Below are 14,619 nucleotides of genomic sequence, written 5' to 3'. Positions count from 1 at the left end.
CATGAAAAATGAGCCATAATCTAGTCATTAGTTGAATATTGCTGCAATCTCCGGGACAAACTAACACTTAATAACATGAAATTTTAACAAAAGCCACTAGATTTCAAACATAGCCCACAATCAGACATCATTTCAATGTATTTATTTATTTTGTTTAGCAAGTGTGAGCTTAGTCATCAAGTGTCATGCCATTTAAATGAATGGAACTTTTTTTTTTTTTTGTAAGAAAAGGTCAAGAATAATTTGTAACCTTTGTCCAAGTTCGATCTTGTCACAGCTCCCTGAAAACTATCAACAAAACGGACAACATCTGCTATTCTTACTTTTGTCAGATATATTATATATATTATATATATACATACATACATACATATATATATATATATATATATATATATATATATATATATATATATATATATATTGCCACTGTTGCCTTTGGCTTGCTCAGTTGGGGATATTTTGGGGATATTTAATTTTATTTGATCAATCAATAAATTCCACTAGAAACAAACCTTGTTGTATTATTTTAATTTAATACTGTGAAGCTGCTTTGATACAATCTGTATTGTGAAAAGCGCTATATAAATATACTTGACTTGACTTGATATTAATGACAGAGAAAACAAGCTGTTCACAGTCCAAGTTACGAGGATTTCAAAAACAACATGGACTTTGGAATCCAAAACACTCAAGGTTTTGGAATGGAATAGAAGCTTGCCTTCAAAGCATTTGTTTCTTTTGTTTAGTATCGCAATATCGCAAGTGTTTCAGTGTGTAGCGCGAGTGTTTCAGTGTGTAGCGCGAGTGTTTCAGTGTGTAGCACAAGTGTTTCAGTGTGTAGCGCGAGTGTTTCAGTGTGTATCGTAAGTTTTCAATGTGTATTGCAAGTGTTTCAATGGGTTTCGTCTCAAACGGCCTCTCATAAAGAGCAGCATCCCACTCCCACAGCCCACACTGACTCCACTTCCTTCAGTTCATGCTCTGTTCAGAGTAAAATCTTCTCTTTTTCTTCAGTCTGTGGCTAAATACACATTAGTATATCATTAGTGTCTGTTAGGAATGTTATACAGTTACAACAGCTTCTCTCAAACTAATGTTTAGAATCAAACACAATTAAAGTTCAGTGCTTAAATTTATAAAATAATATAATAATATATATTTTAAAAACAACATATCTGTACACTCACATATATTAATTGTGTAATGAATGAAAAAAAGGAATAAGTGATTATATTTGAATATAAATTCATAAATAAACAAATTATTAAATGTAAGCTTTCCTTGATGATTGAATAAAAGCTTTTAAAAAACATATAAAACCAACATGACTACAAAAATTTGCCACATTTTTATCTTTTTTTTTTTTTGCATTGTGAATTCTCTTATTTTTCAATGAACCATTCCTACAAGATGAATAAATGTTTGGTGAGTAAATAATAACACTTTTTTTGTGGGTGAACATCCTTCGAGTATCACCAACACTGTGTGTTCAGCAGCAGCTAGTGTGAGAGTTTCAAAGAGCTCTTTCTATTGGATGGAGTATGAACAATCCCTCTCCTCGATTGTAGCATGCTAAGCATCAGTCACGCTTACTCAAGGAAATCCCTGTGCTTGCCTGTTTGAATCGTGGAGTTGCATGCCTGAGGTTTCTGGAGTAAGCACTAAACACTCGACACCTACTGACATTTAATGACACTCAAAGTCATGACTTCACACATTTATAGAGGCAGGAGTTACAACTCTTTGTCTTTTTGCTTTGCAGTACTTTTTTCACATTTTGTGTAATACAGGATACATTAATGGCCCTATAATGCTCAATTCAAGTGTGTAACGAATGGACAATCAAAATGCTCTTGACATCATAAAACCTTCCCCCTCTCCCCTGTTGTCATCGGCTCTCAAACCAGTTCTCTTCAAAGACCGCTATCACCTCTGCTCTCCTGATCGATCTCAGCAAGAGACTGTGTCTGCAAGGTTACACAAACTTTCCCAAATGTTTATATTTCTCCTGTTTTATGCATGTCCCTATGTTTTATCAGCCTAGTTATGATTCTTTAGTTATGTTAGAGTAACCTCAAATGTTGATATCCAAAGATGATGTATCACTGCTTTAATGTCTTCAAATCCCCTCTTTCTTGGTATCAAAATAATCCTCTTTTGATTTTATAATCATTGGTGTACAACATGTTATGATAAATTGCATCATAAATATTTTTACCATACTTATGTGAAAAGACTGCACAAATTCTCCATGCCACCATGAACATGCAAATGAGGATAAGATGGAACAAAGACTTTCTCCAGGTCATCTTTGATTGGTCACCTAACCAAATGGGTGTGAACTGATAGGACCTTTAAGAGTATCTGATTAGTTCAGATCTTTGCTCAATCTCTTTGAGACAACATTTTCCTGTCTCCTTCCGGCAACTTCATCTTCAAGTTAACTTTGGATTCAACGTGGATAAAGTTAACTTCTTTGGATTCAACGTGGATAAAGTTAACTTCTTTGGATTCAACGTGGATCAAGTTAACTTCTTTGGATTCAACGTGGATCAAGTTAACTTCTTTGGATTCAACATGGATCAGGTTCATTTCTTTGGATTCAACATGGACCACCCCAAGAACCCAAACGAACGCTTCAGCGCACTCCAGGCGAAATCATCAAGAATCTCAAGAATCTCCTGCATCTGGACTTGTTCAGCAACCGAAGTCAATGCAAGTACCTGTTCACAGCCTTTAGATGCGTTTCTAAGTTATTGTGCCCCTTTAAAGTGCCCCTGATTCACTGGTTAACTGATTGTAATCTTGCCATTCTCTTTTCTTCTCTCTCTCTTTCTTCACTTTTATTTACTTTCTTGATTCTGTATACAATCTTTACTTAGTTTAGTTGTGTGTGTAGCCTACCGTAGTTTCGTTTATTAAACCATTATATCCACGCTTTATTGTCTCTGTGTTTGCCACTCACAAAAATATCGAAGTCACTTAAACATCTTGATTTGGAAAAGGTTATTCTTTCTTGGCCTGGAAGATCATTTATTTCCTTGAATTAATAATTGATTATGCTTTCTGTTCATTAGATGAACTGATTAAATAATTGTACTATTAATTCTGCTACAGTCAATTCTAAAAATAATTCAAACATTTATAATTAATTATAATCCGTTAAAATTAATTATATATATATATATCTTTTGAGCTAATTTGCTACAGTCTCTTGTAAACCAACTATCGGCTAAAGGTCTGGCCAGATTGTGGCCTATTCTAGCCAAGAACCATCCCTTTAGATAAAAAAATATCTGAATGAGCAGAATGTTGTTTATATGTGTTTTTAAGGGGCATGTTTTGTCCAAGTAATCATTTGAAATAATGAAATGGCTCCATCAAGGGTTGTAAAGAAAACCATTTTCTTTATAATTTTGTTGTCAGCATTGCTGGCCATCCAAAACACAAATACAGAATATTTTGGAGAAATAAATCAGAAAGCGGAATACACAGTTCTGCTCATGGATATCTACTTTGGTTGCTCTAAATCAATGGTTCACAACCTTTTGACTACAGGGCCCTCGACCATTTAAGACAATATTCGCAAATAGCAGTTTCTGCCAACTAAAATACTTTAGAGCTTGACATAACTAGAATAATTTAATTCTAGAAATGTCCATGTCTGGAAATTACTTTTAAAATTCCCTCAGTAAATATGTTTCCCAAGACCGTGGAAACCTGCACCTTAAATAAAAAATGATAGTTGTAGGAACTTTTGTAAGATTGTCACTTCAAAGGATGGTTGATATTAGACCCATGTTTGTATTGTCTTCCATTTTGTTGTGCATTGCAATATATCCTTTTTTGTATTGTGCCTGTGTATACCTTTTGTTTGTATTGAAGGTTTTTTGTCATGGATAAGAAAAAAATGTGTCATTGAAAATGTGAATGCCCACTTTCCTTAGCAGAGCAAGGGCAGCCTCCGCGACTTTGGTAAAGATACCAGGAGACTGGGACAACCCATTCGAGGCAGAATCGAGATGTTGAAGTATGTGTCCTTGAGGTCAGTTGTTGCGAGGGGATGAACGCACATGAGAATGCGTTTCTGTGTTAACATCTTGAATGGGAGCTTGTGAAGGGCTCAGTTCAAGACTCGCAGATCTAAGATCAGCCATAACCCACCGCCTTTTTTGGGTACGATGGAGAACCCTCGCCGTGAACCGCGCACCACACCCAGGAACCAACCATCCAACCATGAGCGCTTGAGACAAGTTGGATGGTTCCACTCGAGTCCGATGCCCGCAATGACATGGAAAAGCATGGCCGTCAACTCTGAATCCAAATCAGTGTGAGTGACCACCCCAGAAGGGGGAAGCTCAGCTTCATCTTCCTCTCCAGAGGACAATAGCTCAGACTCCGATGCAGCTATCGACAACTGGTCCTCACCTAGAGAGCCGAATGACACATTGGTTCCCCTCTAAGACAGTGATCTCAAACTCAATTCCTGGAGGGCCACAGCTCTGCACAGTTTTGCTCCAACCCTAATCAAACACACCTGATCCAGCTAATCAAGGTCTTCAGGATTACTAGAAACTTCCTTGCAGGTGTGAGTTGGAGCTGGTTGGAGCTAAACTGTGCAGAGCTGTGGCCCTCCAGGAATTGAGTTTGAGACCACTGCTCTAAGGACTCGTGCCATCATCTGGCAGTTCAACGGCACACGGCACTTTGGAGGAGCGGGAGGTCAGTGGAGACTGGTCCGGTGGAAGAGCTCCCACTGTAACCCTAAGGTCTCCCAGAGTGTTAACCTCCCCGCCCTGTGCTGTGAAGAGGAACCAGGCTGGGTAACAACAGAGGGGACTTCACGAGAAGAGTCGTGACCGCAGTGTCGACATAGCCATTTTCTCGCAATGAGGACATGAACAATCCACAAATGGATTGAATGGAATGGAGTTGAGGACAGGAATTGACCGCCTCTAGAAACCCACGGACAGAAAGGAATCTTTAAAAAGACGCTTGCCGCCCATTTTGCTCTTTCTTTTCTTTTTCGCTGAAGCGCACAGGGGGGAAATACTGCACTTAACTGTGCAATATAATGGTGAAACACTGCTGATTGCTCCATATACACCGGCAGGAGGGCTTCTTTCGAGGCAACTGGAAAGAGTGATCGCTCATAAGAGACAACCACTCGGCTCCAAAGCATAAATCGAATGATTGGATGCGTGCCACCATCTTATAAACCAGTATGTACGGGGGAGTGGCTTGGCATGCAAATTCCAATCGCAAATTCTATTGGCTGTTGTTCTAAAACTCAGAAGTGATTGGAGCTCCCAAGTGAGACCCCATTTGTCAGTCAACATAACGTTGTAGTGACTGACAGATAGGAAACATGTCGTCATGACTTATTGATAATATTATTTTTTATAGGGTAAAGTATAGGTGCAGTTTGGAGGTCAATGAGGAATGGCAGAGCTGAAATTGTGCATTCATTATTTGAGACTGTGAAAAAGTCAAATAAAATCTACCTTTTTATAGTGGTCTTTGCAAACTATTTTTTTCATGAAATATTTGCCATTTCACATGGTTATACCGTGCATCTCTTGACAAAAGCAAAAGTGAAATGCTTGACTTTTGGTTGCTTCCTCGTCACAAAGTGTTGTCAGTGTGAGTCCTCCCTAAGGCCTCTTTCTGCTGTTCTGTTTAGTCTTTCTGACATCCTGCTGTTTGAGCACCTGTAGTCAGCGACAGCTCAGTTCAGTAGGACAAACTCATTGTCTGAACTCAGTCTGGATGCTTCAGTCACACTGATAATGCTTCTCCTCTCTGAGAATGCTGCACTGACCTGACAAAACAACACAAAATGGCGATGACTGTGAGGAAGACCCTGTGAATTCACACTTTAGTGGCATTTAGTTAATGTCTATTAGCTTTGAGGTACTCTATGGGTGAATGACAAACATTAACCTTTAGCAAAATTACAGCAGTTGGTTTTAGTGTTTGTTTGTTTTTTTGTTTGTTGAGAAAAGTCTTCCTTTTGTCTAATCAAAAGGTACTCTAGAATGAGTATGACCCTCCTCTTGTTACCAACTACTGCTGACCAATGTCTAAATGGTTCTGTTAACGTTTCTTGTCTCTCACATTCAACTAGCCTAAAAATGTCATCCAAAAATCAAACAGAGCGGTTCATAATGAAGTGCAGCAGAGCAGAATCAAGAATATCAAATATTTGGGGGGACTTGTCATCCTCATTGTCTATGATGGTTACCGCACTGCTTATTTACGAATCCACTCCACTTTGTCACATTTAATGTGAAACATTAACTCATTCTTTTCTTTTGATTGTGCAGAATGGGCAAATCCAACAACGCTTAGAGACTGTCCAAAGAGATTTCATCGTCTTCAACAGGGAAAAGTAAGAAAACGTGATAAGTTTGTAAGGACATGACACCTTTTTTTGTTTGAAGTTTTACAATAACATTCAGTTTCATGCATCCGTTTCCATTGTAAAGCAAGTGTTTTGTAATTTAATCTCAACAGTTGTTCTATATATGTATTCATAATATTAAGATATAAGTGCATTAGTAAAGTTACACCTTGAAGTTTTTAACCTTGTTATGAAATGCAGTTTTGAAACACCCTTGGCCAAATGAGGTTTTGCATTTATGTTCCAATATATATATATATGTATATTAGTTCCCTTTCAGTAGGTCATGTTCAACGCCACGTCGGACTGACCAACTAAACTACTTCAAGTGTAACTAAACAAGCCAATGCGAGATTGGCATCTGCCGCTCCACCCCGCAGTGCGGGTATAAATGGGCAGCAGGTGCATCGCATATAAGCTTTTCGCTTGGATGCCGAGCAGTTTTACTGTTTCTGCTCTACAATCTATTGTGGCAAGCAAGACGAGGCCAAGGGCCGTGAGAGAACGGCGCGAGGCCGGTGGCGTGATTGATAATGAGCAACACCTGCATGACGCACCAGTCTCGTATCTCTCATGGAGGAGTGGAAGCATAAAGGAGGAGTGACGACAGTGGAGATCGAGAGAGGCCAGGCCTGGATTTATGTTGTGTTTTGTTATATGTGACAGCAGTCATCCGTGAGGGGCTGCTGTCTTTACTTTCATTTTGTATTTGTTTATTTTACGTTTATTAAAGTTTTTGAATGTTCGCCGGTTCCCGCCTCCTTCCTCACACAACATCTAACCTATGTTGAGAGAGTGTTCTTCGAGCCTCTTATTCTTTTTGGAAAGAAGCATCTGCAGTTGGTGTTGGTGTGACAACGCTTCAGAGGTGGTCGCGGTCTCATAAAGAGCTTAAAAACCAGCTGTTTTCACAGCTCTTTAAAGAGTGAGTGCACACAGCAGGCTGCACTAAATCTCTACTTGTGTTGTCGCGGCCATTTCCCCAGTGAGTTTTCAGCACCTTAGAGAGCTAATTTCCCTAGAAGAGCTTACATGGTTGTGACACTGCGTCTTTTTAAAGATGTCTTTCTGGATGCGGTCGTTACCTGGCACCGGCTGATGGTCACGATCGTTGCCTCACGTGTCTGGGCTTCGTGGATGAGTCATGTACCCACTGCGGGAAGATGACCATCTCTGTGTTGCAGTCGAGACTCGAGCACCTCAGACGAGGTAAAGTCCCTTAGCCTATTCCTCAATCTAGTTCCTCTTCTGGTGGCCATCAGAAGAGGTCTACTTCGGCAAATAGCGGTGGTGACCTGAGGATTACGGTTAGGGCTTCCCCCACGAGGAACCAACCTCTGTGGGCCCCTCTAACACACCACAGCCAGCCGAGCTTCCAGAGGAACACGCTGGACCTTCTAAACGTAGTGTACCAGCTGTATCCTTCAGGGCTCCGCCCGATGAACAGATGTCGATCGCTGCATCAGAGGGTGAGTCTGGATTCTCTGGGGATGAAGATTCTGCTGCGTTGCCACCCTCAGGAACGGTAGCGTTGTCCGAGTCTGACCCAGAGTTGATGGCTATGCTTTCCCGGGCCGCAGAGAGCATTAGGCTTGAGTGGAACCCTCCACCGTGTCCCGAACCCTCGAGGTTGGATGATAGATTTCTCAGGGTGGCTTGCGCTGGTTCTCAGCGTCCCGCCCCGCTTCCATTCTTCCGGGAGGTGCATGAGGAGCTTACTAGGTCATGGACGGCACCTTTTACTGCCAGAAATCGACCAGGTCCATCGATGGTGGAGCGCCCAAAGGTTATGCGGGGATCCCCTGGTGGAGCGGTCGGTTGCGATGCTATTGTGTCCAAGCACCGCTGCCACCTGGCGGGGTAATCCGCGTCTCCCCTCCTGGGCCTGAAAGTACTTGTCCTATCTAACATGCAAGGCTTACGGAGCTTGCGGAGAGGCCTCCTCTGCCTTGCACGCCATGGCTCTTCTCCAGGTCTACCAGGCCAAAGCGCTCAAGAAGCTGCACGAGGGTAGTTCTGACCAGGGCGTAATTCAGGAATTGAACGCAGCGACCGGCCTCGCCCTACGAGAGACTAAAGTTACTGTGCGTTCCCTGGGTTGGGGCGATGTCCACTCTGGTGGTCCAGGAATGCCATCTCTGGCTGTGCCTAGCAGACATGCGGGATGCAGACAAAATTCGGTTCCTAAATTCTTAGGCAACACAGTTGAGAGCTGCTCCCAGCAGTTCAAGGACGCAACCAAGCCTCCTCACGAACCCTCTACCCAGCCGGAGTAGGAATCAGGTAAGTGTTGCACCGCACACTCAGACCCCACTTCGGGCCACCATGGAGCCCCCTGAGTTGGGTCTCTGCGTTCCACCTTGCTGCCCCACTGGGTCTGTGGTACCTTTGGCCCCGTTGGTATGGTGTCTTGGGGCCTGGCTAGCTCCGCAGCCACGTATTGGTTTGTACGGATAACACTGCGACCGTTGCATACATCAACCGGCAAGGTGGTCTACGCTCCCGTCACAGGTCGCTTCATGCCATTCACATTCCGGGTGTGCCCAATATTGCAGACGATGAGCTCTCAAGACAGCCTGCGCTTTTGGGAGAGTGGAGACTCCATCCCCAGGTGGTCCAGTTGATTTGGAAACGTTTCGGAGTCACTCAGGTAGACCTGTTTTCCTCTCCAGAAACGTCTCATTGCTCGGCATGGATGCACTGGCCACGGGGCCTATGCAAATATGCGTTTTCCCCAGTGAGCCTTCTCGCACAGACACTGTGATAAGTCAGGAAGGATGAGGAGCAGGTCTTGTTAGTACTGGCCCAACTGGACCTGGTTCCATGGACTCTTCACTCCTCAGGTCATCCCCTCCCTGGCGCATTCCTCTGAGGAAGGATCTGTCTTTTCAAAGACGGGGCACCTTAACTTACCTTTTCTAGGTGACCTACCCCAGGAGGTAGTGAACACCATCACTTCGGCCCAAGCACCACCTACAAGACACGCTTACGCCTTGAAGTGGAACCTGTTTGTTGAGTGGTGTTCTTCTCACCGAGAAGACCCCTGGACTTGCCCGATCAGGGCCGTGCTCTCCTTCCTGTAGCTGGGGTTGGAGTGAAGACTGTCTCCCTCCACCCTTGCAAGTATGCTGCCGCGATATCTGCACATCACAACCCCATAGGAGGTAAATCAGTGGGAGCATGACCTGGTCATCAGGTTCCTCAGGGGGACGAGAAGGTTAAATCCTCCTCACCCTTACTCCATACCCTCTTGGGATTTGTCTCTGGTTCTTAGAGCACTCCAGAATGCCCCATTTGAGCCTTTGTAGTCTGCTTAGTTGAAAGTTCTGTCGATGAAGGTATTACGCCTGGAATTCAGGTCAGCTGACTCTCAAGTGATCCTGAGACCTCGGCCCAGATATGTACCCAAAGTTTCCACCACTTCCTTCAGGGACCAGGTGGTGAACATGCAAGTGCTGCCCCTGGAGGAGGCAGACCCAGCCCTAGCTTTGCTTAATCCTGTCCACGATGTGCGCCTGTCCATGGATCGAACGCAGAACTTTAGGACCTCAGACTAGCTTTTTGTCTGTTACTGAGGCCAGCAGAAGGGGAAAGGCCGTCTCCAAGCAGAGGATGGCCCACAGGATAGAGGATGCCATCGCCTTGGCGTACCAAGCCCAAGGTGTGCCTTGCCCGCTCGGGTTGAGAGCTCACTCTACTAGAAGTGTTGCATCCTCCTGGACACTGGCACGAGGCGCATGCAGACAGATATCTGTAGAGCTGCGGGCTGGGCAAAACCTCTGTTGTATCCACATCTACTAGAAGTGTTACATCCTCCTGGGCGCTGGCACGAGGCGCTTGCTGACAGATATCTGTAGAGCTGCGGACTGGGCGACACCTCTGTTGTATCCATGAGAACCGGTGCTAGGCTAGGTGCCCATATGTAGTGTCCCAGACGGGATTGCATATGTGTATTCTTCCATGCGTTGAAGAACACCTTAGACTAGTGAATGCCATTAAATTAAGATAGCTCCTAATCGGAAGCCTGTGTCTTTCCCTTGACAGATTCCGCTCTGTTGTCTCTGCCAGGTGTAGTCTCCTCCCTAACTAGGTCGAAGCCAACCCAGAGACATTCCATATGTAGTACAGCCCTAGTGGGTTAGTCCATGTGTGTAGTTCCACATTTACCTCCCTGCGGGCAGGATTTGGCTTCTGCAGCCATCCTTTTTCAGTGGAAAGGGCACGCTTTCCAAGTGTTATCCAATAGTCTCACTGAGTGGGTCATGCTGAACAGCAGTGATCGACCTCTGCGACCTTAACCAGGGCACTGGAAGGGGCAGCATCTGTGGCGCTTTGGTAGGGATTCCCGATTCATCGGACAGTCTGACATGGCGTTGAACGTGACAAACTGAAAGGGAACGTCTTGGTTGCTTATGTAACCCTTGTTCCCTGAATGAGGGAATAGAGACACCACGTTCCGTTGTTACAGTTGCTGTACCACCGCTGGACGGCCGGTTTACCGGCTCGGCTCCTCAGCGAGAACCTGATATGTGATGCAACTGCTGGCCATTTATAATCCGCACTGCAGGGCAGAGCGACAGATGCAAATCTCAAATGCCAATGTGCATTGGCTCGTTTAGTCACACTATAAGTAGATTGGTCTCTCGCGAGATTCCTGATTCGTCGGATCAGTCCGACATGGGATCGAGGGTAACATACGTAACCGAGACGTTTTTATGTTTGTATTTGTAAGTTTTAGTGATTTGTGTTCTTGGTTCTTATTTCTTTTATTAATTTTTAATAATTTTATTAGTTATTTTAGTACATCAAGTTAAACTATATGAAAAGGACAAATATTGACAATTAAATAATAATAAAAAATAAAGTGTATATATATATATATATATATAACTGCACATTTTCAGTTTTAACACTGTGTGAAACTTTATCGAGTCATGGATTTGTTATCCTTTCTTTGTTTTGGAGGTTGCGGAAAACCAAAGCAGACACTGAGACTAACAACCTCAATGCAGAAGAGACAAACAAAGCCATTCAAGACGGACAGAACAACAACGCACATCATTGTTTATCAAGTTAACATTTGGCCGGAGGGACACGCCACAGCTTTCTTATTTCACTCCAAGCTCATGGCAGAGCAGACGCCCCACTGCAGTTTCCATGGAAAAAAAACAGAAAATGCATGAGAAAATCCATGGAATATCATGGGTTCCAGGATGGATTCATCAAGCTAGTGTGCCCCTCATGCTCTGCATTCACTCAAAAACTGACGGCGTACGGTGGTGTCCAGTGACTGACTGACATAAAACTGAATACAACAAAATACCATTTTCAAAAAAATAACTGAATGATGATGTTCTCTGCACCTGGCCGTGAAAATGTGTGCCTTACTAGTTTAATGGATTTCCCCTAAGCGTTTGGAGGCACATGAAGATTTACTGCTGTCTGATTCAGCGAGTGATCAGACTCGAGCCATTCACCATGATTTATAAAGCTCTTCTTAACGTACAAATGCAGAGAACAGAATGCGAAAGATATTTCACCTCATTATGTGATTAATTCCATCCGTGTAAATGTGAATCTTACAGAGCTGCAAAATACTGTCATTTATGCCACTGAAAATACTTTTTTGCCTTTCTGGATCTAAAGCTTTTTTGAACATTCATTGCTGGATCCCATTGTGCTGCTGAATAAGATATTGACGACACTGAACAGATAAACTGATAATAAAACAATTTAATAGCATCATCTGACAAGTCTGAGTAAGGTTTGCATAGCCTAGGAATATTCACACAAGGTTGTTTCTGGCTCATTTATAAAACAAGTTTGAGATTTGTAACATAGAAAATACCCCGCACTGTTAAAAAAAAAAAAAAACCTTCAATGAAAATGTTCTGTTTAAAGCTGCAGTCCGTAGTTTTTCCTCTTTGTCGCCATCTCTGTTCGAAATCTGCAATTGCAGTTATTCGCGGAATTATCAGCTTTATGTGGGTTGTGCCTCGAGCACGGCACAGCGCAGATGAACACAATGTTTTGAGGAGAACGTGCGGCTGTCAGTCGCCGCCGGTGTGGAAACTGGCGTTCGCAATCACAGATTCTACTTTTTGGAAGTTTGACATCCACTTATGTTCTGACCAACTAAGGGGAAAAAAGCATTGCAGTAAATCACACTGATTAAATCTAATCAAACCGTGCAAATTATACTTTGTTCTCAAATTGTTAATGTTAACAACATCAGCATTGCGTGACTACATTTAATGTGTATTAGGGCTACCTAATAGTGTATTAGGGCTACTTGTAGTTCTGTGCAGTCTAATTTCTAATTGTCATACCAACAAATTAATGTTCCTTAGAACTGGTTCTCTTTGAAATACAAACACACATATCTGTAACCAGATGCATATTTAAAACTGGAATATAATAAAAATTTTACCTTCAGATATTTATCCTTGTTTTCCAATGGGCTGGTTGCAGTCTCTTTTTTTCTGTAGCCACTCTGAAGTCTTTTGCATTTTACACTGGTGAACCTCCAGTTGTCACTGGTGATTGTCGTTTCAACCTTTCTGGATCCGCCATCAAATTGATAAGTTTAATTATATCAAGTGCTGTGAGAAACAGCTATAAATCTCCAGCATCCTCACACTCACAGCCGACTAGCCGAGACTCTTCTTTATGTGGACAGATGTGACGTAATGACGCAAACACATGCTCGAATTTCCCGTGGAAATCCACCAGTACCACTGGAGTTAAAAGCATTATTACAAGCTTACCGTTTTGAATGGAGCTACGGCAAGCAGAGAGTTCTGAACACTGGCTGGTGATGTACTTGCTCAGACATTTATTTTGGATAATTTTTAACCCAAAAAAGTTATGGACTGCAGCTTTAAGTCTGGTGGAAACATACAAAATATTACTCATCTGATATCTCCCTGTTTCTCAAGATGAGTAAAAATCGCCATCTAGTGGTCAGGTGAATATTAAATCTAAGACAAACTACCCACAATGTGGAACAACAATGACAATAATTACAAGAAATATTATTGCTTCCAGTTTAATTTTAGAAATGTCCATTTGTTTTTTGTTTCGCTTTGTTGTTATTATTATAATTAATTTGGAAGGTTTTATTGGTCAGGGTGATGTTTAATGCTGTTTCCACTGATTATGTAAATTAAAATGTGGACTGAGTTTGTATAGAGATGTGCAAATCAACCCTTTAGTTTGAAATACACTGCTAACTGTGTTAGAGAACTCGATAGCAAACAGAATAGAACAATTTATGTCTTACCACTTAATCCAGTGAGAACAATTAAATCAAACGATATTGTCACATCATAATCAGCTGTTTCACTCTTGGTCTGAAGCTATTTTTGAACACCTCTGTCCCAAAGAAAATGATGAATTTTCCCTCATTCGCATCTGTACAGTGTCATATTTTCCATGTAATTGTTAATAAAAAAAAAACTAAGTTTAATTTCCTCACACGATAAGCATAGTGTTGTAAATGTTTCATTATATGTTTATGTTTGTGTGTATGTTTTAGACTAGTTTTTATTTCCTTGAACTGTAAGGTGATAAATATGCCCTCAGTGTGATAAATCATATACAGGCAGTCAGTTGTAACTTCTGTTTATTGAGGAACAAATTTTGCACATCACACATTCACTTTGACCTGCTTTTTTTTTCTCCTTCATTTTTGACCCAGCTGTTAAAAAAAACGGGGGGGGGGGGAAATACAATCAAACCTACATAAATATAATAAACAACATATTCCACATCAATCAGCAAATCACTTTATGCCATTGTTATTTGGGACATGTAACTCACTCCTCAACTAGACCTCTACCAAAGTGACATGAAAGATTTCGATTTTAAAAACTTGTTCCAATACTTCTGTGATTTAAGAAAAGACATTTTAGCACCTGTTCATCATTTTTCAATAGTTGAGCTGTAATTATAGTCGCCTGAATATTCAACAAAACTGAAATGCAAAAGGTGAATATCTTTCCCCTGCAGGGTTTTCATCACTCATTCTTCATGAAATCTAGTTCACCTTTATTTTCCTTTACTGAGATTCAATGTGTCGGATTGAAGTTCAACTACTCCTTCATATGACGGGTAACGGATAAAAAAAAGCAGTACAGTATGTGAACTGGTGTTTTGAGCAAATGCAAATGTTTTGGAATATTCTACACCAGTATATCATTGCATGTTTTTCC

At 41.9% G+C, this 14,619-nt stretch overlaps 1 protein-coding gene across 1 annotated transcript in view; it reads left to right on the top strand.

Moving 5' to 3' along the window:
• The window catches only part of stk32a (serine/threonine kinase 32A), a 75,683-nt gene extending 64,101 nt beyond the window's left edge, over positions 1-11,582 (top strand). The window contains exons 12-13 of the mRNA XM_084386431.1: positions 6,330-6,394; positions 11,372-11,582. Of these exons, the coding sequence (XP_084242557.1) occupies positions 6,330-6,394; positions 11,372-11,483 (177 nt within the window). The 3' untranslated portion in view covers positions 11,484-11,582. The remainder of the gene's footprint in view (positions 1-6,329; positions 6,395-11,371) is intronic.
• The last annotated feature ends 3,037 nt before the right edge of the window (positions 11,583-14,619 follow it).

This window comes from Rutilus rutilus (genome assembly GCF_951802725.1).
Source record: "Rutilus rutilus genome assembly, chromosome: 18".
Lineage (NCBI taxonomy): Eukaryota > Metazoa > Chordata > Actinopteri > Cypriniformes > Leuciscidae > Rutilus > Rutilus rutilus.
Note: the sequence above shows the minus strand (reverse complement) of the source record. Positions and strands in the feature narration are given on the sequence as shown.